The 22,360-nt window shown below is 42.8% G+C and overlaps 1 protein-coding gene across 8 annotated transcripts; it reads left to right on the top strand.

The window, feature by feature from the left end:
• The first annotated feature begins 1,163 nt into the window (after window positions 1-1,163).
• epb41l3a (erythrocyte membrane protein band 4.1-like 3a) lies at window positions 1,164-22,191 on the top strand. Of its 8 annotated transcripts, XM_023394080.2 has the most exons (28): window positions 1,164-1,278; window positions 2,182-2,281; window positions 2,364-2,373; window positions 2,486-2,628; window positions 3,057-3,161; window positions 3,234-3,276; window positions 4,451-4,526; window positions 4,618-4,739; window positions 5,101-5,197; window positions 5,279-5,366; window positions 8,075-8,227; window positions 8,644-8,741; window positions 8,859-9,034; window positions 9,446-9,529; window positions 11,955-12,059; window positions 12,161-12,294; window positions 12,437-12,484; window positions 12,566-12,595; window positions 12,732-12,911; window positions 14,186-14,215; window positions 14,898-15,353; window positions 17,155-17,250; window positions 17,431-18,138; window positions 18,395-18,439; window positions 18,702-18,800; window positions 18,947-19,027; window positions 19,773-19,894; window positions 21,172-22,191. In XM_023394080.2, the coding sequence occupies exons 2-27, from the start codon at window positions 2,192-2,194 to the stop codon at window positions 19,881-19,883; spliced, it is 3,408 nt and encodes a 1,135-aa protein (XP_023249848.2). In that variant the 5' UTR covers window positions 1,164-1,278; window positions 2,182-2,191; the 3' UTR covers window positions 19,884-19,894; window positions 21,172-22,191. The 8 variants fall into 8 exon arrangements, with proteins under 8 accessions (XP_023249848.2, XP_087026464.1, XP_087026462.1 ...); XM_087170338.1 differs by lacking the exons at window positions 1,164-1,278; window positions 2,182-2,281; window positions 2,364-2,373; window positions 14,898-15,353 and adding an exon at window positions 6,823-6,867 and having other exon boundaries at window positions 2,495-2,628; XM_087170336.1 differs by lacking the exons at window positions 1,164-1,278; window positions 2,182-2,281; window positions 2,364-2,373; window positions 14,898-15,353 and adding an exon at window positions 6,823-6,867 and having other exon boundaries at window positions 2,495-2,628; window positions 18,702-18,818.
• The last annotated feature ends 169 nt before the right edge of the window (window positions 22,192-22,360 follow it).

Below are 22,360 nucleotides of genomic sequence, written 5' to 3'. Positions count from 1 at the left end.
AAGTATTGTATCTGGTTCTTACTGGTTTTTAGCTGTAGGGATGAAACATGAATCCTGGGTTTGTACATGATGCAGTGGTGAGGACACTGAGTTCTCCTTGTTCATACAGTCATGTTAATTATATATTAATATTCTGATTGATGGATGTTAATATTCTATATTGGTATTATAGTAATATATTAACTGAGATTAATCTAAGATCAGTCAACAGTCTGTAAGATCTTGTTTTTACAGGTAGAAACAGGTTGTGAACACACAGGTGTTCCCAGAGTCCTCACGCTAAATCAGAGGCTGGATAAGGGTTAGGGTAAAGGCTGCTCCTTTATCTGACAAGATCATTAATGAAATATAATTTAAATGAACCACTCCAACATTAATGCATCAGTAATAATCTGTCAGCTGTGGGAGCAGCTGAGTCAAAACTACATTTAAATCAAAACTGTATTTAATATTTTGTCTTGTTTATATTTATGAATACCACCTGAGTGTTAACCTTTATTAATATAATTATTAATTCACATGAAGATAATCTGTTTTAAACTATTGTTTCTCTATTAGCTGCTTTAAATAATGAAACTGAAATTGTCAAAAAATAAATCAATGTTTTTTTCTTCTTTTTCTCTTCTCTTGCCTGAATGAATCACTTCTTTTTCCTGGTGAGTAACACTCTTTGATTTATAAATAAGTCCCTCTTTTCAACCTTTGACTTGCTACAGACTTATAATAACAATAATGAAAACTTCATCAATGAAACTTAAAAGTGTAATTCTTTAAATATGTAACAATTTTAAGTACCTTTTTATCCTGGAGTTATTCAACATTAACAAAACAAATCAAACAGGAGCCGTTTTTTTTATATATATTTACATTAGTCAGTTTTTCACTATATTCCTTCTGTGTTGTTCATTGCCATGTTTTATTATTATGTAAATTATATTATTGATGACACGTATATTTAATGACTTAATCTAAAAATAACTTTACTGAGGATACACTGGTATATAATATAATAATAATAATCATTGGAAATCAATAACCAATAATAAATACTGTCAGAGTTTATTAAAACAGAAACAATCTCAGCTTAACACAAACAACTAGAAACAAATACGAAGGTGATCTTTTAATACACAGCTGGCTCCGCACCGTGCGTCATGACGTCACCGCCCCGCCGCCGTGCGGTAGAGCGAGTTGACGTAGTAAAAAAAAAAAAAAAGAAAAAAAGAAGCGAGCGTCCGTTACCGGGAGGAAGAGGGCGAGCGTCCTGCACGAGGACAGGTAAAGATGCTGGTTTGATTTACAGAGGAGGAAAGGTTATTGATCACTTATCAGCTGATTATCAATTTATTATCGACCATTAGGGAGAGAGAGAGAGAGAGAGAGAGAGAGAGAGAGAGAGAGAGAGAGAGAGAGAGAGAGAGAGAGAGATAATCATTTCTGCTTCATCACACTGCAGCTTTGTGTGTGTGTGTGTGTGTGTGTGTGTGTGTGTGTGTGTGTGTGTGTGTGTGTGTGTGTGTGTGTTTTGCAGCGGGGTGTTTCCTCCTGCAGGACGACAAAGAGTCAAACACACCGGGACACTCCCGCAGCGACTCACTGATCATCGTCATGTCTCTGCAGTGTCTCTTTAAATGTGTGTTTCCTGCTGACCGTTACATTTAGATTTGATGTGAGTTCTTCAAAATAAAGGTAGAAATCATTGTGAGAACAAATGAGAAGAATGAACGTCAAGGTGATCTGATAATAGTGATAAATACAGAACAGCTGACAAGAAACAAAATAAACTTTATTGATATCTGTTCCAGACACACAGAGAGAAATCAGAAAACACAAAGAGATAAATAAAAATAACAGATCAGACTGAGTCAAAGTCCTGAAACCTGAATAGGAACGAAACCACTTAATCTGGACTGAACCACGGGGGAGGGACAGAATTGATAATATCACATTATAATATGAAAGGCATGTTATAGTCCTGCTCCCCCACCCCCCGGGTAGATCTGGTCTACGCCTCTGACCCACATCAACGTCATCATCGTCTGTCTGAATCCAAACCAGATTATATTAGATTGTCTCTTGGTCCTAATCTCTCTGGCAAGCCCCCCCCCTTCAGTTCAGGAGCCAATCAGCACTCCAGCTCTGATGTCACATTATTAATTTGGTCTAATCACTGTCTTTCAGGTGAATCACCATGGCGACAGAGCCAGGTGAGCCACAGGAGGCCCAACCCAAAGAGGCGGAGTCTTTCCCTGAAGCTGCTGCCCACTCCACACCCAAACAGGTAAAAACAAAAAAGAAACCAATCAATATAAATGATTAATAAACAGATCATGTGAAATCTGACATCATATCCTGCTTCTCAGGGTGGCGAGGGTGTGCCAACCCAGAGCCAAGCGCAGAACTCATTGGCCGAGGACTCGACTAGTCACCTGTCATCGAGCAGTCGGATTGCTCGCTCTCCGGCCAGAAATCCATTGAGCTTCAGGACCATTGGCCGAGGACTCGACTAGTCACCTGTCATCGAGCAGTCGGATTGCTCGCTCTCCGGCCAGAAATCCATTGAGCTTCAGGACAATGCAGGCTAGAGTGACCCTGCTGGACGGCTCACTCTTCACCTGTACTGTAGAGGTGAGACAGGTGGGGACAGGTGAGAGTGACCAGGCTGGATGGCTCACTCTTCACCTGTACTGTGGAGGTGAGACAGGTGAGATAGGTGGATGGAGAGATGAAGAGGTGGAGAACCACAATCAGGAGCAAAAAGGGCCTGAATGATGATATGGTGATGATGACGATGATGGTGATAATGAAGATGATTATGTTGATGAAGATGATGATGATGCTGGTTGTGATGAAGATGGTGGTGATGATAGTGGTGATGATGGTAGTGGTGATGATGAAGATGATGATGGTCATGGTGGTGATGAAGATAGTGATGGTGGTGGTGGTGGTGGTGGTGATGAAGACGATGATGAATATGACGAAGATGATGAATTTGATGATGAATATGATGATGAAGATGATGTTTATGGACTCAGGTAATCAAACTCTGGTTTTAGAAGCGAGCTCGTGGTCTGCAGCTGTTTGAGAAGGTCTGTGAACACATCAACCTGCTGGAGAGAGACTACTTCGCTTTGTCCTTCAGAGACGCCGACAACAACAAGGTCTGTGTTTACCTGTCTCTCTGTTTGTTTGCCTGTCTGTCTGATCTCTGACCTTTGACCTTTGTCTTGTAGAACTGGTTGGATCCATCAAAAGAGATGAAGAAGCAGGTCAGAGGTGAGTTTGATGCTGATTTGTCAGTTGTGGACAGCAGTGTCTGGTTCAGTAGACTGAACTGATTAGAGACCTGAACTATGAAGCCGGTTTAACAGACCCAGGATAACTGTTATCTGGTTTAACTGAACCTAACATTGACCTGATAACCTGTACTACAAAGTAGGTCATCACCTGGCTCAGTTAACCCTGGTTTTACATGTAGATGTACATACAGGAGTTGCTGATTATAAGCAACATAGTCTGAACCATGAATGAATGATCACATGACTGGAATAAAAAATATATAATTACTAATAAAGTGAGATCAAGGATAAATTGTAAATAAGTGCATGAATTATTTAGTTTCTTGAGTATTTTCGCTCTTCAGTCTGATGAACAAACTTATGAACATGAGATGAGAGATAAAAGAGTTAAAGTTAATGTCAGACTGTTTTTGCTGCAAAGAGGAGAGACAGAAAAGAGGAGCGAAAGAAAAGAGGAGAGAAGTAGTTGATGTCTGATGAGTAAGTCTGACTGAAATGTTAAAAATTTATCCGATTTATAATCATGGGAAATATTGAACAGTGTGTTGATCATTGTTCTAATCAAAGACATCAGAGGTTTAGTTTTTATTTCTTTTTCTTCTTATTCTGAGCTTCGGTGGTGGAAGAAGAGTTTCATCACTGTCAGGAATCGGATTAAAGAATATTTGTTCAATTAAAATGAAGCTATAATAGTTATGTTTAAGTTGTGTGATAAACTCTCCATGCAAGCTCTGTTTTAAAACCAGAGTGAACAGGTTAGGTGCTGGTCTGGAACAGCAAAACAATTCCACATATTTATATAAATGTCTACTGATTTTTATTACTTATTTATTTTGTTTATTTTATTGTAAACTCTTTTGTTCCCACCAAGATCCTGTAGGAATGATGACTCAGTGTTTCCAGTGCTCTGATTGGTCAGTACTTTGGCTGTTGACAGATTTTGATCTGATCCGGAGTAGGTTAGAAGTTCAGCCTAAGTTACTATGGTGGTTTACCCCCGTAACAAGTGAGCCAGTGTTGTAGGACTGAAAACCCAGAGTTAAACCACAAGTTACCTTGATAACCTCAAATCCTGCTTGGTAGTACAGGCCTCAGGTTAGCTTAGGTTAGCTGTCTGTGTAAAATTATTCTCTCTGCTCTTTGTCTCTCAGGTGTTCCCTGGAACTTTTCCTTTAATGTAAAGTTTTATACTCCTGACCCTGCCCAGCTGTCTGAGGACATCACCAGGTTGGTTCACTCACCTGTCAATGAAAACACTGTGTCATGTTTTCACTTGGTGTACACTTGAAGAAGCTGATGTCTTCCTTTCTGTCTACAGGTACTTCCTGTGTCTGCAGCTTAGACAGGATATAGTTTCTGGTCGTCTTCCTTGTTCATTTGCGACCCATACCGTCCTTGGCTCCTACACCGTCCAATCAGAGCTTGGAGACTATGACCCTGGTACAGACAATCCCCTACCCTGCCAATACCCTTCTGACATACCTAACTGTACCCTGCCATATCATTGTTGGACACACCCTTCTTCACCCGTACCTTTCTGACATATCCTACTGTACCCTGCCCTATCATTCTTGGACATGCCCTACTACATCCTGCTGTGCCCCTCTTTCATACTTTATTTTACCCCCTCTGACATAACCTACTGTACCCTGCTGTACCCTTTTGACATACCCTATTGTACTCTGCCATATCCTTCTGACATACCTTGCTGTACCCTTCTGATATACCCTACTATACCCATCAGTACTCTGTCTCTCTGTCTGTCTCTGACCACCCGTCTGTCTCTCTCTGTGTATTTCAGATGAGTGTGGTTCAGATTACGTCAGTGAACTTTGTTTTGCTCCGAATCAGACCAAAGAAATTGAGGAGAAGATCATGGAGCTGCACAAAACCTACAGGTCATAAATATTGCATATTAAGTATTAAATTGTCAAATCTAGAGAAACAGCAGCAGTTAAAATGAGGGATTGTGTTTTTAGAGGAATGACACCAGCAGAAGCAGAGATGCACTTCCTAGAAAACGTAAAGAAGCTTTCCATGTACGGAGTCGACCTTCATCATGCAAAGGTAAAACACACAATATTAAAATAGCCTTTATTTATTATGTTCAATAAACAAACATGCGGTGGATAAATCAGATAATAATTAAGTCCAACACAAGATTAACTACAGACTTAATCTGATGAGTGGCTGTGACACAGTAGCAAATCCTGATCTTTATTCCAGGTTTTATTCCAGGATTTATTCCTGGACTATATGATGCTTTAATCTGAAAATCTTCAGTGTTTCCAGGTGTCATGTTACTTTGTGTTTTGACCTTTCAGGTGTTACATTGTTGCTGTTTTATTGTTTATCTCTAGGTTGGTTACTTGTTGCTTGTTGATGCTTTGGATTTGCAGAATGTTTATTTGGGTTTTAATATAACATACAATTTAAATTTCTTCTGGACCGTCGCCCCATTGGTCCCCTGCATCTCATTAACAGTGATGTTAAGAACCTATTGTTGGTTATTGTCAGCAGTGCAGTAAAGAAAAACAGGTGTTTTTTTGTATGACTTAAACTACAGTACAGAATAAATCAATTGATCGAATACATCAGTTTTATCCCCACAGTTCTGCTATGACAAATGACTCAATATATTTCTGAATAATTAGACACATTTCAAGCATCCAGTTTTCACCTCCTATATAGTAACGGTTGGAAAAATCATATTCTGTGTCAAATGGTGGTTCATTTTTGTGATTTACATTACATATATTTATTACTGTAGATATAAAAGTAAACAGACACAGTGTGAGTGTTCGAGAGTTGCTGATGTTCTGCTTCCTGCTCCGCAACAATCAGATCAATCAACAATACATGACCCACTTCCTGTCCACGATCAATAACGTGTGTGTGTGTGTGTGTGTGTGTGTGTGTGTGTGTGTGTGTGTGTGTGTGTGTGTGTGTGTGTCTGTGAGAGAGAGAGAGAGAGAGAGACAGTGATGATTTTTCCATCATGGCTGGTTTCATTGATTTAGTCTCAGTGACAGAGTGAAGGCTGCACATGAAACTGGTTCATGTTGGTCAGATCTGAATCAGCAGCAGGTTTAACAGGATTCACTGAGTCCTGATCACACTGATCACAGATCAATTACACAACACAGTGACACACTGGAAGGATTTTAAATGAACCCATTGGTGATCAGGTTGCGTGAGACGGATGTTAATACCAGATGTGAGCGGAGTCTTATTCCAGGAGAAATTAGTTCAGGAAAAGTTAGTCCAGAAGAAATTATTCCAGCAGAAGAAGTTAGTCCAGAAGTGGTTAGTCCAGCAGAAGTTAGTCCAGAAGAAGAGGTCAGCTTTAATGCTAGCTTTGACAGGTTTAAGTCACAGTAGAAGAGCAAACAGTTGTGTTAGCATTGCTATCTTTAAGTGGCGAGCTACATTTAGACCAGCTGTTCTTCTTTTCTGTCTTTTTGTTTTGTGTGCCTCTCTGTCTGCCTGTCTGTCTGTTTGCCTGTCTGTCTGAATGGAGTAGATGGTAGGAAGCCGCTTTGATTGCTTGTCTCCAGCTCAGTCAGAGGTAAGACTGTTTCCTGTGTGTAGGTGTGTTCATACAAACATGTCATTGTTGTGTTTCTTGTTTTTGTAGAATCAGTTATTCAAAAACTTTATTAATTGCTATGTCACCATCAAGACTCTCCTCAGCCGTTCCTACAATACCCAGAATCCACCTCAAACCTCTGTGCTCTGCAATCCACCTCCCACAGACCATGACCCCACCCATCTAAAGCTATGTTAGTATTCATGGAGCAGCTGACCAACATGGTTGCTTCTGTCTGAGCCAGGAATCTTTGAACGTATTAGTCCAGAACAATAGTCAGAGAACTATTCTTCTGTTGTCTCCTGCTCTGCTGTCACTTCTAACAGCTCATCACTGTTCTGTGAGTGATGATGAATCCAGAGGTTAAAAGGTTAGGGTTAAGCTCAATCACAGACACTGACAGCAGGAAGAGAACTGGACGACTAATCCTGAACGGCCTCTGTTGTTTCTTTGCTCTCTCTATTGACTTGGACTTGAAACTACTGGACTTGAACATGTCTGACACGACTTGGCTGACAGTAACAGGCAAGAAGTTCAGAGGTCAAATGTCAAATAACGGCAGGTCCTCAGGCAAACTCAAACCTCCAGCAGGAGGTCAAAGGAGATTGAGAGGAGCCACAACATGAGTTTTATCTCATTGTGTGCTGATCGAGGAACAATCTGAAGTTTACAGTTGTTGAAGGAATAAATAAGAAATCCATGAACTAACATATTCTCTTATTACGACTTCTACCATGTTAGTCGTGTGTGTGTGTGTGTGTGTGTGTGTGTGTGTGAGGACAAGAAATTCTAGGTTTGTGATCTGTATACGTTTCAGAAGCACAGACACAGACACATGTATGACTCAATGCTCTAGAGCTCCCCCTACTGAAGAAATTTTAGTTCTGCATGTGATTGACTGTTTCAGTACTGTGAGGACATAACTGGGGCTTGCACAGGAACAAATTAACAACCTGATAATTTTGATAATAAACTTTATTTGCACAGCACCTTTCATACAAGAAAAACAGCAGTGATTTACAACAAATAAATGACATGGCTGTAGAATATTATTGTCATATCTACCAGAGAAGGTCCACACAAAGAGCTCATAGAACAGTCCACACAAAGTAATGTGTGTGTGTGTGTGTGTGTGTGTGTGTGTGTGTGTGTGTGTGTGTGTGTGTGTGTGTTTGTGTTCACACAGGACTCGGAGGGTGTGGCTATCATGCTGGGTGTGTGCAGTAGCGGTCTGCTGGTCTACAGGGACAGGCTGCGGATCAACAGATTCTCGTGGCCGAAGATCCTGAAGATTTCGTACAAAAGAAACAACTTCTACATTAAGATCCGACCTGGAGAGGTGAGGTCACAGCAGCAGGGGAGGGGTGGGGGTGAGGGTGTTTGATAATGATAACACGATATACATACTTCAGTATTCACATCCATTACTTAAGTAAAATGGGAGGGGGGCAGAGAGAGACAGATAGAGAGAGAGCAAGGGAGTAGCAGCAGGTGTTGAACAGATCTGTCACATTTGTTGATTTATTGGTGAGCAAATGTATAATGTAAAATGTAACATTGTTAATGTGGATGTCAAACCAAATGAAATTTACTTTGGTGGATAAAATATTCTCAGTAACTGGAGGACTGATTGAATGTTTTCGCTTTTCAAATCTGCTGATTTTGAACATGTGACAGTGCCACCCATGGATAATTTTGCACTAAATGTGGCACAATGTTTGAGCAGGTCAAGGGTCTCTGTCTCTCTGTTTCCAGTTTGACCAGTTTGAGTCTACGATTGGTTTCAAGCTGTTGAACCACAGAGCAGCCAAGAGACTGTGGAAGGTGTGTGTGGAGCATCACTCCTTCTTCAGGTCAGTTGTGGTGTGTTCAAGGTCATGGTGGGACATGTGGTGTGTTCAAGTTCAGATCATGTGACCTGTCTCTCTCTGCCCATCACCCCACCCCTCAACCATCTATCTGTCTTGTAGGCTGGTGTCTCCTGAGGAACTTCCTAAGAAGTTTCTATCTCTGGGTTCAAAGTTTCGTTACAGCGGTCGGACTCAGATTCAGAGTCGCAGAGCCAGTGCACAGATCTCGAGACCTGCACCACATTTCCCACGATGTATCAGCAAGAGGAACATACTGAGCCGCAGCCTGGACGGAGGTACTAATTCATACTTGTACTGGTTCCAGGAGTAATGGTACGGGTCTCACTACCAAAGGTCCCATAAGTACTGTTCTTGGTATGATTACTACTGGTCCATTTGGTAGTAGTACTGGTCCCAGTAGTCTTAGTTCTGCTCTGAGCAGTTGTAGTCCCAACCCCAGTAGTAGTAGTCACGGTAGTATCAGTTCTGGTTGCAGTAGTAGCACTGGTCATTGTAGTCATAGTTCTGATACTAGTACTACTTCTGGTCCCAGTTGCAGTACTGCGTCTAGTAGTAGTTGTAGTGCCAGAAGTGTTCTACCAGTCATCTGTACCAGGTTTGGGGGCGTTCAGGTTCAGTGGTCCAGCTCTGTGATAGATCAGTTCTTTCTTTTACTCTTGTGAACTGAGTTTTTCATTGGTCCTCAGGCTCACGGACCACACCCACACCCTCTCTGATTGGCTCTCCAGCCATCACAGCTTCCCCCAAAGCCAATGGTGGCACACATACAGGTAGAGCTCATTACTGCAGAAGCATTGCTACTGGCTATAGTACTACCACAGTAGTACTGCAGTACTACTCTGTGATTGGCCACAGTTCTGAATGCATCACTTCATTCATCTTGTTGAGGAATGCTGTGTTCTGATTGGCTGTAGGAGCTCTGCTTCACTGAGATACACTTGGGATCAGCTTTGTTCTTTTCTGTCCAATCAGCTCTCCGCTCTCTTTCTGCTGATGCAATCACATGCCGTCAGATCTGCATCATAACGTGATCAGACAGAGAATTTAAAACAGTCACATGTGACAGGTGGGTAAACTAAAGAGTCATACAGGTAAAAAGAGCCCAGGTGTTGACATTTTCTGTCCAGTTCAGTCACAGATAACATTTACCTTAGAGTATTGGCACAAAATGTGTCTGCTTTAGAAATATATAAGCCCTTGATTATGACCATTAGAATTCAATTGGTTGTTTTGGTATGCATTCTTACTGCAGTTTTGTGGTTTATTACCAATGACAGGCCCCCACCCACCATTACCCACCAACCCTGTTGCATCACATTATTGCAATATTAAGGTTATGCTGTTATTGTCACAGCCCTAGTTGGTAACTTTACATTACACATCCAAAACCTTTCAACTAGGTTCAGGAATCCAAATTGGACTCAAGTGAAATCATGGTGTCGTTACCTCTCTCTTCAGATTTTCTGCTTACAAATACATTTTATTTATTTTTAGCGCCTTTCAATACCCCAAGAACATTTTACAAATCAACATACTGAAGTGTATTTAATCCACAAGTGGATACACCAAGGAGAAGGACATTATAATAATGGATGTAGAAAGTCATGGATGAGAGTCTCTGCAACAGATTGGGAAAGAGAGGGGCGTTTTTGATATCTGTGTCAAAACAGAGGGTGGAGCTTAGATGGGGAACACTGTCAAGTGTGGCTGGGGAAGCATCAAATTTCATGAACATATTATATAACTGCTGGTAGATGGAAATGATTTTGCTAGAGGAAATTGTTTAGCTGGTTTAAGTAGTTTATTGACAGTGGGAAGAAGAGTTCTGGGATTACCTTGTGTACCTTAGTGTAAACCATGGGGCAGTATAATACAGGGCGTGAGTTAAGTAGAGCAAGATAATTTAAGGTATCTGAGAGGGGCACGTTATATTTAGAGACCAGGCCATCAGTTGATAAGTTTGTGTAATCGTGGGTCATATCTATTAGAACAGGTATGCTAATGCTGTTGATGTTCCTGTGTGTGAACAGATGCAGGAAGTCGATTTGAGGAGCAGGGCTACTAGTAATGTAAAGGACGCCTTATGATCCGACACTTGTGTGCTGTGTAGGTTGCAGGGAGTATTACCACAGGAGCAGACAAGGTTCAGTACATGACCTTCAGTATGTGTGGGGGAGTTGGTTTGGGTGACTGAAAATTCTAGATGAGCGCACGATGTTACAGCCATAAGAAATGGATGACCAGAAAGTTCTGGGCAAAACCACAGCACAGATGTTAGCACCTGTCACGTATGGGCTTTAGTTTGGCTTTACACAGGTGTAGCTGATGTAAAATTTCTTCAGCATATAGAAGGAATGGAGAAAGAGCTTCTGTCATTGGGACCCCTACAATTGTTCTTGAATATGAGTTAAAGAGGGATTATATCTATATCGCAATATAAATGATTGAGACTCTTCCCTTATTTAACATATTGAGTTTAAAAGAGAATCCAGTCCAGATAATCGAGGGGTCACTCTAACCCCCAGTCCTGGTAAAAACAGAATACTAGTCCGTCCCAACTCTTTGGATAATTGTTCAAAGCTGGTAAAAGTGTTATCAGTGTACAGGTCCCCAATGCTACATGAACCCTGGTCATTCCATATCTGGTGTGACAATCAACCATTCACACCTGTAGTCATGCGACTCTAGCAACTGTCACATGACAGCCAGGTGGACTAACTATCCACACGAGACTGTCCAGGAGGGAATAAGCATACAGATAACCCTAACCCTAACCCTAACCCAACAGCTGGGAGAGCTGATTTTTACATAATACTTTGTGACCATTGTTAGCATTGTTAGCTTTGTTAGCATTGTTAGTATTGCTTGGATAACAAGAAGTGTGATGCTAAATAATAACAGGTCATGGCTTGTGGTTCTGAATGCTGATTGGCTGATTGGCCCAAGCTGCTGTGCATGCCCCCTGAGCTCTGATTGGCTGTGTGCCGTTGCCTTAGCAACGAGCTGCGAGTCATGCTTTGCTGCTAATGAACATAGGGACTGGCTGACAGCATCACAGCAGTTGCTGTGGTTACTGTTGCTTCAGCTAGCTGATGGTTGCTATGGTTACCATCCCCGTGGATGCTAATGCCAACATCACTTGTGTGTGTATGTGTGACTGTGTGTGTGTGTGTGTGTGTGTGTGTGTGTGTGTAGATATGGGCTCGGGGCTGTACGCAGCGTCTAAAGCCATCGCTGTCAGTGACCTCATCAGCACAGCCACTCCTGAGAGGAGGACAGAGGAGAGGAAGGAGGAGCAAGGTAAAGGAACAACCAATCAGAGGAAACAAAATAAAACAAAACAAAATAAATCTACTGACTGAAAATGAAACAACTGACACTTTTTGTCTTCTGTCTCCTAGATGAGGAGGTGCTGATGGTGCAGGAGGTGTTGGAGGTGGATAAAGAGGAAGTGCAGGTGGAAGAAGAGGAGGAGACCAGAGTGACAGACATTTCTCAGCAGAGCCCTCCGACTCCTCAGAAACAGGACACCAAGGTAACACATACCTGTTTAACTAGTGTCAAATTAGCTAGTTAATGTTCTTATAACTAAGTTTAGTGTCAAACTAACTAGTAATATTCTTATAACTAGTATAATGCTGTTAAGTTAATTAAATTAATGCTGTGTTTGTGTTTAGACAGAGCTAACTGATACAGCTGTGGACGGAGACCTGACGGCCACTGAGGTACATCTGTAGACTAACACAATACAGTTACCGCTCATACTGTGTGGATTACATTAACCTGTCTGTCTCTCTCTCTGACAGTCTGATCAGGATGAAGATTTGAAAACTCAGGTAAATCTGATTTAAGTAATCATGATGTTGTCATGTTCTTTCTTCATATAGACAGTGTTCACCTGTCCTCTCACCTGTCCTCTCACCCCTCCTTCCTCCTGTTGTTCCACCTATCCTTTTGCCTGTGTGTCTTCAGGAGATGTTGGCGAGTCCTGAGGAGGAGCAGAAACCTCAGAGCACCATCAGCGCTCTCAGACGCTCCTTCTTAGAGGCAGGAGGAGAAGGGGGGGTGACAGAGTGGGAGAAACGTCTGGCAGCCTCACCTCTATGTCGGGTTGACGACTCCCCAATGATCGAACCTCTGGAGCCAGACGAGGTGAGGACAGAGAGACAGAGGAAACTCAGTCTGATATACAGTATAGCTGTGTCCCAGTTCAGGTTCTCGTCCTTCAGAGGCGCGACAAGACTGTCCCATTTCAAAAGCTCCTTCAAATGTGTCCTTCTTTTCCTGGACCACGAAGGCTCCAACAGGTGTATCCTTCGTGTTGATTTTAGTTTTAAAATATTTAAATAGGTTGTATATTGTGTAATATGTTGATTATTAATGTTAATCGCTGAGTATAGTAAGTGCCAAGTATTGTGATACGGTACAACTGTTAAAACCGTGGCACTTAAAACCTCATGTCATTGTTAAAACAAGACCAGGTCTAAACCTGGTCTGTGTCTGGACCACCTATGGTCAAATCCTGATTTTATAATAGTGACATCACCTGACAAAATCACCAAACACATAAATAATAAAAAGACTGAGCTGTGATTTCAGCTGTATTTACTTTTATTAGAAGCAGGTCTTTATGTCTAACTCCCTCTGTTTGACATTTAGAGTTGGTCAAAGTCTTTAGTGCGAAGTTTTGTCTGATGACTTCTCTCTCTTCCGGTCATTGTGTTTTGTGTCTAGTTATTCCTCTGCCTCCCTCAGTAATAATGATACATGGAATCAAAGTACTTTAATTGCTGTAATGGAGGTGAGGCTCAGTGTATTGGAAGTGCTCCTCTGCTTCCCTTGCAGTTCCCAAGCAGCTGGGAAACCAGAGCCCAAAACAAGAGGTGTAGCCCTTAGCCCCAGGTCAATATCCATACACAGTCCAGTCATGAACCAGGTTTATACCCAGTCTGTTCAAAAACAAGTCTATAAATCTAGAGACAACGAGCTGAGTTAGCAACCCTGAAGCTGTAAACACGCCCCTAATAGAACCTGTTTGTAGCAGAAAGTCCAACTCTGTGACCAGGTATTCGACTGACCAGTGACCCTGATGTTGCGGTCCAGCCAAAAAGTTGAATGTTGTCAAGGTTGCTTGGCAACAGGAGCAGTGCTTTGTGACACTTATGGGAAAGTAGAAATCCTCCACAGACCAGATTGTTTCGTTTTGGTTCAGCCTTCGCGGTCTATGAAGGATACAGCACCTGAACTGGGACACAGTTTATATCATATCAAGCACCCTGAATAAACATACTGTTATACTGTCTGTCTATCTGTCTGTATGTCTGTCTATCCGTATCTGTATGTCTGTCTCTCTGTCTCTCTGTCTATCTATCTGTCTCTCTTTGTCTGTCCGTATCTGTCTGTTTCTCTGTCTGTCTGTCTCTCAGCCTCTCCCCTTGGACAGCAGCTCAGCAGAGGTAGGTGGACCGAGCTGTCAGTCAAACACAAACATATTGGAAACATTAAAGATTAAGACAATGATAGAGTCTGATTGAAAAATTCAGAATCTGTGCATCTTGTTGATCCTCCTTCACTGTTAAGACTGAGACCTGGAGGCTTCAAGTTTCCACATCACATGGCGTCATGCTAGATTCTGATTGGCTCCAGACTGGTTGTGATGTCATAAATCCTGCAGGTACGTCCAGGTGTTAAACTGAGATAAATATGAGAACAGAGAAAATGTCCTCCTTCGGCAGAGGAAGGTGAAAACAAACTGCACAGACACTGTTCAGGGAGAAGTGCAAACATCATTGATAAGAAAATACAGCCTCCAAAATTCAGGTCATCATTCAGGTGTTAAACTTCAGTCACATTATGTTTCCGTTACCCAGCAATCTGTCCTGACAAAGGATGTGAGCTCTGATGCAGGCAATCAACTATTAATCTATGGATCCCAGACTGTCTGAACCTGAATCTGACTCTGAAACTGGAGTTCATTGGTCACTCAGGTTACAGTAAAACTGAACAACATCTGAAGTAAAGATTTGTTTACTGTGAACATAAAGTGACAGTACCTTTACTGACCTCATTTCTCCTCCTCACCTGTCTATTGGTTAATCAGTCAGTCTGTGTTTGATGTTGCTCACCTGTGCGCTCCAGGAGGGCGGGGTCATAACAAACCAAGCTCCCCCTCAACCAATCAGAGAGAAGAGCTACACTGTGGGACGGAGCTACGACACCACCTCGGGCAGGATTGTCACCATGACGACCAAGGACGATAACTCTCACATTACCATGACGGGTATTGAGATGGGCAGGCAGGTTCGAGTCATCCCACTTTCCACTGCTGATGATGTCATCACAGAGGGACCGCTGATTACGATTCGTGAGGTGAAGACGCCGACCTCACCATTGGACCCAGCTCCTGATCTCTGTGGTGTCATCAGTGATGTTGTCAGTGCAACCAGTGAAGGCGGTGCCAGATGGCTGGACCGCCAAGGGGGCGGAGCTTGCGTGATGTTACCTCTGACACCCCTCCTTGGTCCTAAATCACCTGTGGATAAGCTGAACCTAAGCCCTGCCCCCATCAGGAAGTCACCCTCCATGGCCAGAGTGGTACGCTGATTGGTGATCAGCATGGAAACAAGCATGAGGAGCATACACAGCGACCTCATCATGACACGTTAACCCCTGCTGTGTTGAAACAAGAAGTGTGGCTGAATGCTGGCTCCTCTGTCTGTTCAAACTAAGCACCTCAGCTCCGGAAAAACAGCAAACACCTAAAGGACCAGGTGGAGATCAGGTCTGTGTAGGTCAGGTCATACAGGGCTTTATTATCATCCTGAGACACTAGAAATGCTCAGTCAAGTTTTATCAGTCAAATCAGTGAGAACCAGAATCTGTTCAAAACTACCTCCACAGTTCTGCTGTTTGGACAGTTTTTCCTGTGGTGTGGAAGCTGCAGTGAGCTCAGTGAGTCCAGCAGGGGGCAGTGTTGAGCTGCAGTGAGCTCAGTGAGTCCAGCAGGGTGCAGTGTTGAGCTGCAGTGAGTACAGCAGGGGGCAGTATGGAGCTGCAGTGAGTTCAGCAGGAGGCAGTATGGAGCTGCAGTGAGTCCAGCAGGGGGCAATGTGGAGCTGCAGTGAGTCCAGCAGGAGGCAGTGTGGAGATGCAGTGAGTTCAGCAGGGGGCAGTATGGAGCTGCAGTGAGTTCAGCAGGAGGCAGTATGGAGATGCAGTGAGTTAAGCAGGGGGCAGTGTGGAGCTGCAGTGAGTTCAGCAGGGGGCAGTGTGGAGCTGCAGTGAGTTCAGTGACTTCAGCAGGGGGCAGTGTGGAGCTGCAGTGAGTTCAGCAGGGGGCAGTGTGGAGCTGCAGTGAGTTCAGTGACTTCAGCAGGAGGCAATGTGGAGCTGCAGTGAGTCCAGCAGGAGGCAGTGCGGAGCTGCAGTGTTCAGTTTAAACTCTCCTCAGCTTCTCCCTTCACCTCCTCCCAAACACCATTTTGTTTCTGCTCTTCTGATCAAATGGTGCACAGGACAGGAAAGCAGGTTTTATTTGAATTTTTGTTGGTTTATTTATTTTATTTTGTTCATCAGTGGTTTTTGATTGGCAGCTGTGGGGCGGGGCTTATATCTGTTTTACTGCTCTTCACACCCCGTCAGTTTTGACTGGTTAGTGTTTGGTTTAATTGGTGCTTTTTCTAAAACTTCCATTCAGTCTTACCACTGGGACATTTGAACTTGTCATGGTATCAAAAAGCTTCATTTGCAATTTGTCACAGGGTTCTAAATCCCTTAAAAGTACAACCACAGACACCTCCTCTGTAGCAGGGGTCTCCTACATGTTTATATCAGGGGCCTGTTGTCTCAGCATGGTCAATGTTGATGGTGTACAAAATCATCAAATAGATTTTTCACTGGGCTCTTGTAGTTTAGTTGCTGTATTTCATCGTTTCCTGTATTTTTGTGTGTTTGTGTATCCTTCTTATTTCCAGATCAGGTTCTCTATCTGTTAATAGTCTCCACTGCAAATGTGCAACACAACACACCTGACAACATTACTAGCTGTTTGATCACATTAGAAACTAATACAAGTTTGTTACATCATGTAAAACATGCAACAACAAATACTGGTTAGTAATCATAGACTAATTACTAACTAATCAGCTACTCCTTTTATCCACACCCCCTTGCCCCACCCCTGCATGGCTGTAGCCTGGCTGTCAGATTCTACTGAGAATCTATTGAGTTTTTATTTCACCACTTTATTTACTGAAAAATCAAAGATACGATTCAAAAGTCTTAAGTTTCCGCCTCTTGTTTACCTGTCTGTCCCCGTTCATTTGTTTGTGTGTGTGTGTGTGTGTGTGTGTGTGTGTGTGTGTGTGTGTGTGTGTGTGTGTGTGTGTGCGCGCAGCCTAAACCTACATTTGATGAAATGTCTCCTGAACTGACGGCTCTGCTGAAGTCGGCCAGAGAACAAAAAACCTTCAACGAACACAACCTGCTGAAGGTGCCTGTATACCGTTCTGTCTGACTGTCTGTCTGTCTGCCTGTCTGTCTGACTGTTAATGTGATCAGATAAATAACGACCAGGTGACTCTGTACCTGTGGAATCCTAAGTGGTCACTCAGCTGTAGCCCCCACACCTGTTATACCTGACATCCTTTTTTATCTTCACTTCCTGTTTCAGACTTCAGAGAAGGTGGAGACAGTCTTCTTGATGACAGAGTCACATGACCAGGACCAGCTAATGGCGGACCAGCCTCAGGTAGCATTAGGAAGTGTTGTTGGCCCGCCCCCAAGTAATCCCCCGCCCCCTCCCCTGGGGGCTGACATGATGCATGCTGATGATGACACAGAGAGATGGGCCAGTAATGATGAAGGTAGCAATGCTGACCAGGCTAATAACCCAGCAGATAAGCATGAGGTCAGTGATGTTGATGTCAGTGATGATGAGCCTAGCAGCCAGGGTAGTGATGACGATGCTAGTGAGGCTAGCGAAGGTGCTATCAGTGTGTTAGCACAGGCAGCAGTAGAGGAGGCCATGGAGGCTGCAGTCAGACAGGCTCAGAGCCCAGATGCTAACGACACTTATCAGGATAGCATTGCGCAAGCAGTCAGCTACAGTGAGCAGGAGCTAACCAGCATGAAGGCAAACAACAGCCCTGACACCAAACCCAGGGCTGTTACGGGCTCTCGACATGCCCGTGGTCTGTTTCAACGTTACCATTACGACAAGGACTCAGATGACTTAGAAGACGACAGAGGAGGGTCGAGGGTCAGGGAAACCACCCCCCATCTATCTTTATCCCACTCCCCCTGCTCAACCAGTCAGACCCAGCCATCCAACCACAGTGATGACGATGACGATGATGAAGAATCCAAACCTCTGCAAGAGGTAACACCTGAGTCTGATACCTGTGTTACCAACCGATGACTCCTCCCCCAGTGAAACCAGTGAAACCTTCTCCAGTGACTCCTCCCCCAATGTCTGTTTCCAAAGTGAAAGCAATATCTCCTTTTCCAGTTACCCCAGTGAAGTAGCTTGTGCACCTTGTGTTTGAATGTTTGTATGCACAGTTGTTAGACTGAAGCTTGAAGAACATTTGTCTAAGGTCTGTCTCAAGGTCTAATTTTCCCCCTCTGGATTTCAGGAGGTCCCAGTGATGAGGAAGACTCTCACATATGAAGCTCCAGGGGTGAGAACAGTCTCTTTAATTTATAGTATATGAGATGGGCGTTACTACCCGTCAGTACAGTCTGAATTATTACAAAGGTAATGAATAATTCTTTAAAATCATTATTCAGTTTGTAGTTTATAAAATGAGTCAGCAGTAAACATTTTCATGTTTTCTACCTGCAATTTCATGAGCACAAACATGTATATGTCAATAATGAATCAATCATTCACCAGTCGATTCAGGATATTAATGTTCAGACTGTGGGGTGTCTGTTTTTCAGAGCCGAGTGGACTCTGATCCTCCTGCAGGTCTACTGCTGAGCTCCCAGACCTTTACTGCAGAGACCTCCAACACAACCACCACCACACACATCACCAAGGTAACTCATATCACCAAGGTAAAGCATATCACCAAGGTAAAGCATATCACCATCGTAAGCCATCTCACTGATACAAGCCAAGCTTTTCTGTCGGAGTTTTGAACCAGTGAAATTGTTTTGTTCGATTCTTCTGTTTCTCTCTTCAGATGGTGAAAGGAGGAATCTCTGAGACCAGGATCGAGAAAAGAATCGTCATTTCTGGAGACACAGAAATTGACCACGACCAGGTAACTGTCTACACCAGGCAGACACTGTACAGATTCAATCTGATTTAAACACTGGACCATAGTCTGGCCAGATCTGTATCATTCGATGAGCAGTTTGAGGGGGGGTCCCTGATCGATCAGTGATCTGGATTGTGGTTGATTGGTTGATTTCTGGCAGGTCATCTGTCTGCAGTGTTCTGATTGGTCAGAATATATAGTATAGATTGTTGTGATTTTGTAGCAGTATTTTACATGTTGTGGATAAAACTGTAGCTTTGAGATTGAGCTATGATAAAGAACTGCTACCAGATCATCTGTGGCTCCATATTATTTTATTAATGTCTCCATGATGAACATAACTCAAGAATTCAAACGTTAATTAACTGTGACTGCACAAGTTGGATTGTGAGGTCCTTTCTGTGAACACTGAGGCCTCAGCAATCTTGTTTGAATAAACTTTATTGTGCTTGTCACTGGATAAATGTGTTTATGTTTGGTGTGAGCTCCACATCATGGCCGATCGATGGATCTGAACAGTGTGAGCAGAGCAGTAAACACATCAAACCAGGTTAATGAAACTCTTGTTTAACAGCCTTTAAAAAGAAGACTAAGAAGAGTGGATTAAAACTCAGACCTTAATTAATCTGGGACAGTCCTGGACCCAGATTGAACCATGACATATCTGGTCTACATGCTGCCTGGTCTATCCAAGGTTAATCCAAACCTGGACCTGGACCTTTATCTGACCCCCGTGTCTCTCTTGAAGGCTCTGGCAGCGGCACTCAGTGAGGCGCGGCGGCAGCATCCTGAGCTGTCTGTCACACGAGTCGTCGTCCATAAAGAAACTGAAGTCTCTCCTGATCATGTGATAGATTAGTGACATCACAGGTAACAGGTAGAGTCAGGCCCCGCCCCTACAGGTGGAGTCTCTGGATGCTGATGGCTTAACCGTGCATGGCAGTGTTCATTACATTCTGTTTGCATGTTTTACACAAGTGTTTGTCTCGAAGAACAAACAGCTCAGATCTGATTGGCTGGAAGACCACAGGAACAGAGGGAAATGCCCTGATTGGATATAGGTTTGGCAGGAGCCACAGAGGACAGGAAGGATTTAAGGTTATTAGTTGGTGAAAGAAGAACAAAACAATCTGATTGGACATAAAACTTAAGAGATCCAGATTCATCAGTCATCAGCTGTGTGTGTGTGTGTGTGTGTGTGTGTGTGTGTGTGTGTGTGTGTGTGTGTGTGTGTGTGTGTGGGTGTGCGCGCGCACCTGCATGCATGCACATGCTGTTTGGCTCAATGAGTTGTTTCCCTCTCAGTCAGGTGTGTTACCTCAGTGACGTGTTTCACTCTGACCAATCAGACGGGCTCAGAGCAGTTTGTTCTTTGATCTTTAAATCAGTTTCATTACTTTATATTCATTTAATAAACATATACATGAAGATCTTATAATCAGTTTGACCTGGATCACTATAAGGTTTTCGTTGTAATCAGAAAGTGTGAGCAGCAGATAACCAGTCCGTCTTATCAGCTGATCCGTGATCAATCAATCAAGAGGATTATTATCAAGTCAAGTCAGTTTTATTTATACTGACCAATACCACAAATCACATTTACATCAGGGGCTGATGAGTGTTTGTATATTACATTCCCATTAGTCCTTAGACCCAGATAAAGAAACAGACTCTCCTAACATTCTGGTTCTGGTTCTGGTTCTAGTTCTGATGGGGTGGTTTTAAAACAGAAAACAGAATCTGGACAGAATCACAGTGGTGACATAAACCTGCTTAACTATGGCAACATTCTTGATCAGGCTTTGAAGTATGCTGTGCTATGCTAACATGGTAATTAGCATGGGCATGCAGCTCTCTAGGCTAGCATTGCCTTGCCGTTCTCAGAGTTAAATATGGGCTAATGGGAAAGTGTTACTCCCTCCGGTGGCCATGCAAAGTTTTACCCTGGAAAACCTGAACTTACTGATCGGTCCGGCATCACAGCCGACACCCAGTGGACAAATCAGAATCAAATAAAATTTCAAAGTCAAAATAAAGGAATTTTGTCTTTTAATAAATGAAGAAATGTGACCACCGAAGGAAAACTTTGCCTCAGGGTCTAAAATCTAAAGAGACGTCTCTATGTTCAACATCTGTCTCTCTTTCAGGACTGAAGCCTCTGCAGTATTATTGGAGTTGAAGTTCAGACTACGGTGCCAACAACGACACTGTTTGCAGCAGAAACACACACACATTCACACGCATGCATGTACACTTGTATACACCGTCTCTCTCTCTCTCTCTCTCTCTCTCTCTCTCTCTCTCACTCACACACACACACACACACAAAGTGCCTGTCTGTCTCACAGTTGCTGGGTTAGCTTCAGTTAGCATTAGCTCAGTAGTATGATTTGATTTAGTTGAAAGCTTCATGACAAAGAACGACTTCGGTATGTAGAAGAATAAAATACATAACACAGACAAGTGAGAGACAGACAGGAGTGATGCTTTGATGTCATCAACATGTTCCCATAGCAACCAGGCAACCAGAGCTGGTTGAACTGTCCCCACAAATTAACTTTACTGCATTTACCTTATAAACAACCCTACCAAAACACACACCTGCCTCCCTGACAGGTTAAAGGAGGCATCTGATTGGCTGGTCAACTCAGGTGTGTTTACTCCTGATTATATGGAAGATCACAGCTTTATGAAACATTCAGCAAACAGTTTGCGTCACACCCCACTCTTACATGCCTCACCTGCGAGGAACTGGATCTTTTATTCTGACATTCTGATGCAAACCATTTCCTGTTTGAAATGTAAAATAGCATGAATGCTAGCACTGTAACCGCTCACTGTTTATCAGCTAAAATTCAGCTCTGTATTTACCCATAATGCAATAGTAATGTGCCATTATCTCATCACGCCATAGAAACCCCTTTTATGAATTATTTTTCTCATCTGTCTATGCATTTATTTATTTATTGATATTACACCTGGTGTCAGGTTACGCACTGACCACTCCCCCTTGGTGTTGTATTACAGACTGACCACTCCCTTTAGTGTCATATTACAAAGTAGCCGTTCCCCCAGTGTCAGGGTTACACAAACCATGTTTTACATAATTTATGCTGAACACTCTGAATGTCTTTACCACTGAACTAGAATAAAGTGATAAACAACCAGAGTTTGTCTTTTGTGTCTGACTTTAAACTTTCTTCTTCTGCAATGATTTAACAGTGGTTCAGGAGGGAAACTTCACTTTGGAAAATTTTAATTGTAAACCTGATTATTGTTTTCTGAGTGAATCTGAAGTTTCTTATGTTTGGAACTTAGTGAATGAACAAATTCATA

This window comes from Seriola lalandi, unplaced genomic scaffold, assembly GCF_002814215.2.
Source record: "Seriola lalandi dorsalis isolate HSWRI2012SDOR001 ecotype SW California unplaced genomic scaffold, Sedor1 jcf7180002054945, whole genome shotgun sequence".
In the NCBI taxonomy this organism is placed as follows: Eukaryota; Metazoa; Chordata; class Actinopteri; order Carangiformes; family Carangidae; genus Seriola; species Seriola lalandi.
The sequence above is the reverse complement of the archived record's forward strand: the minus strand, read 5'-3'. Positions and strand labels throughout refer to the sequence as shown.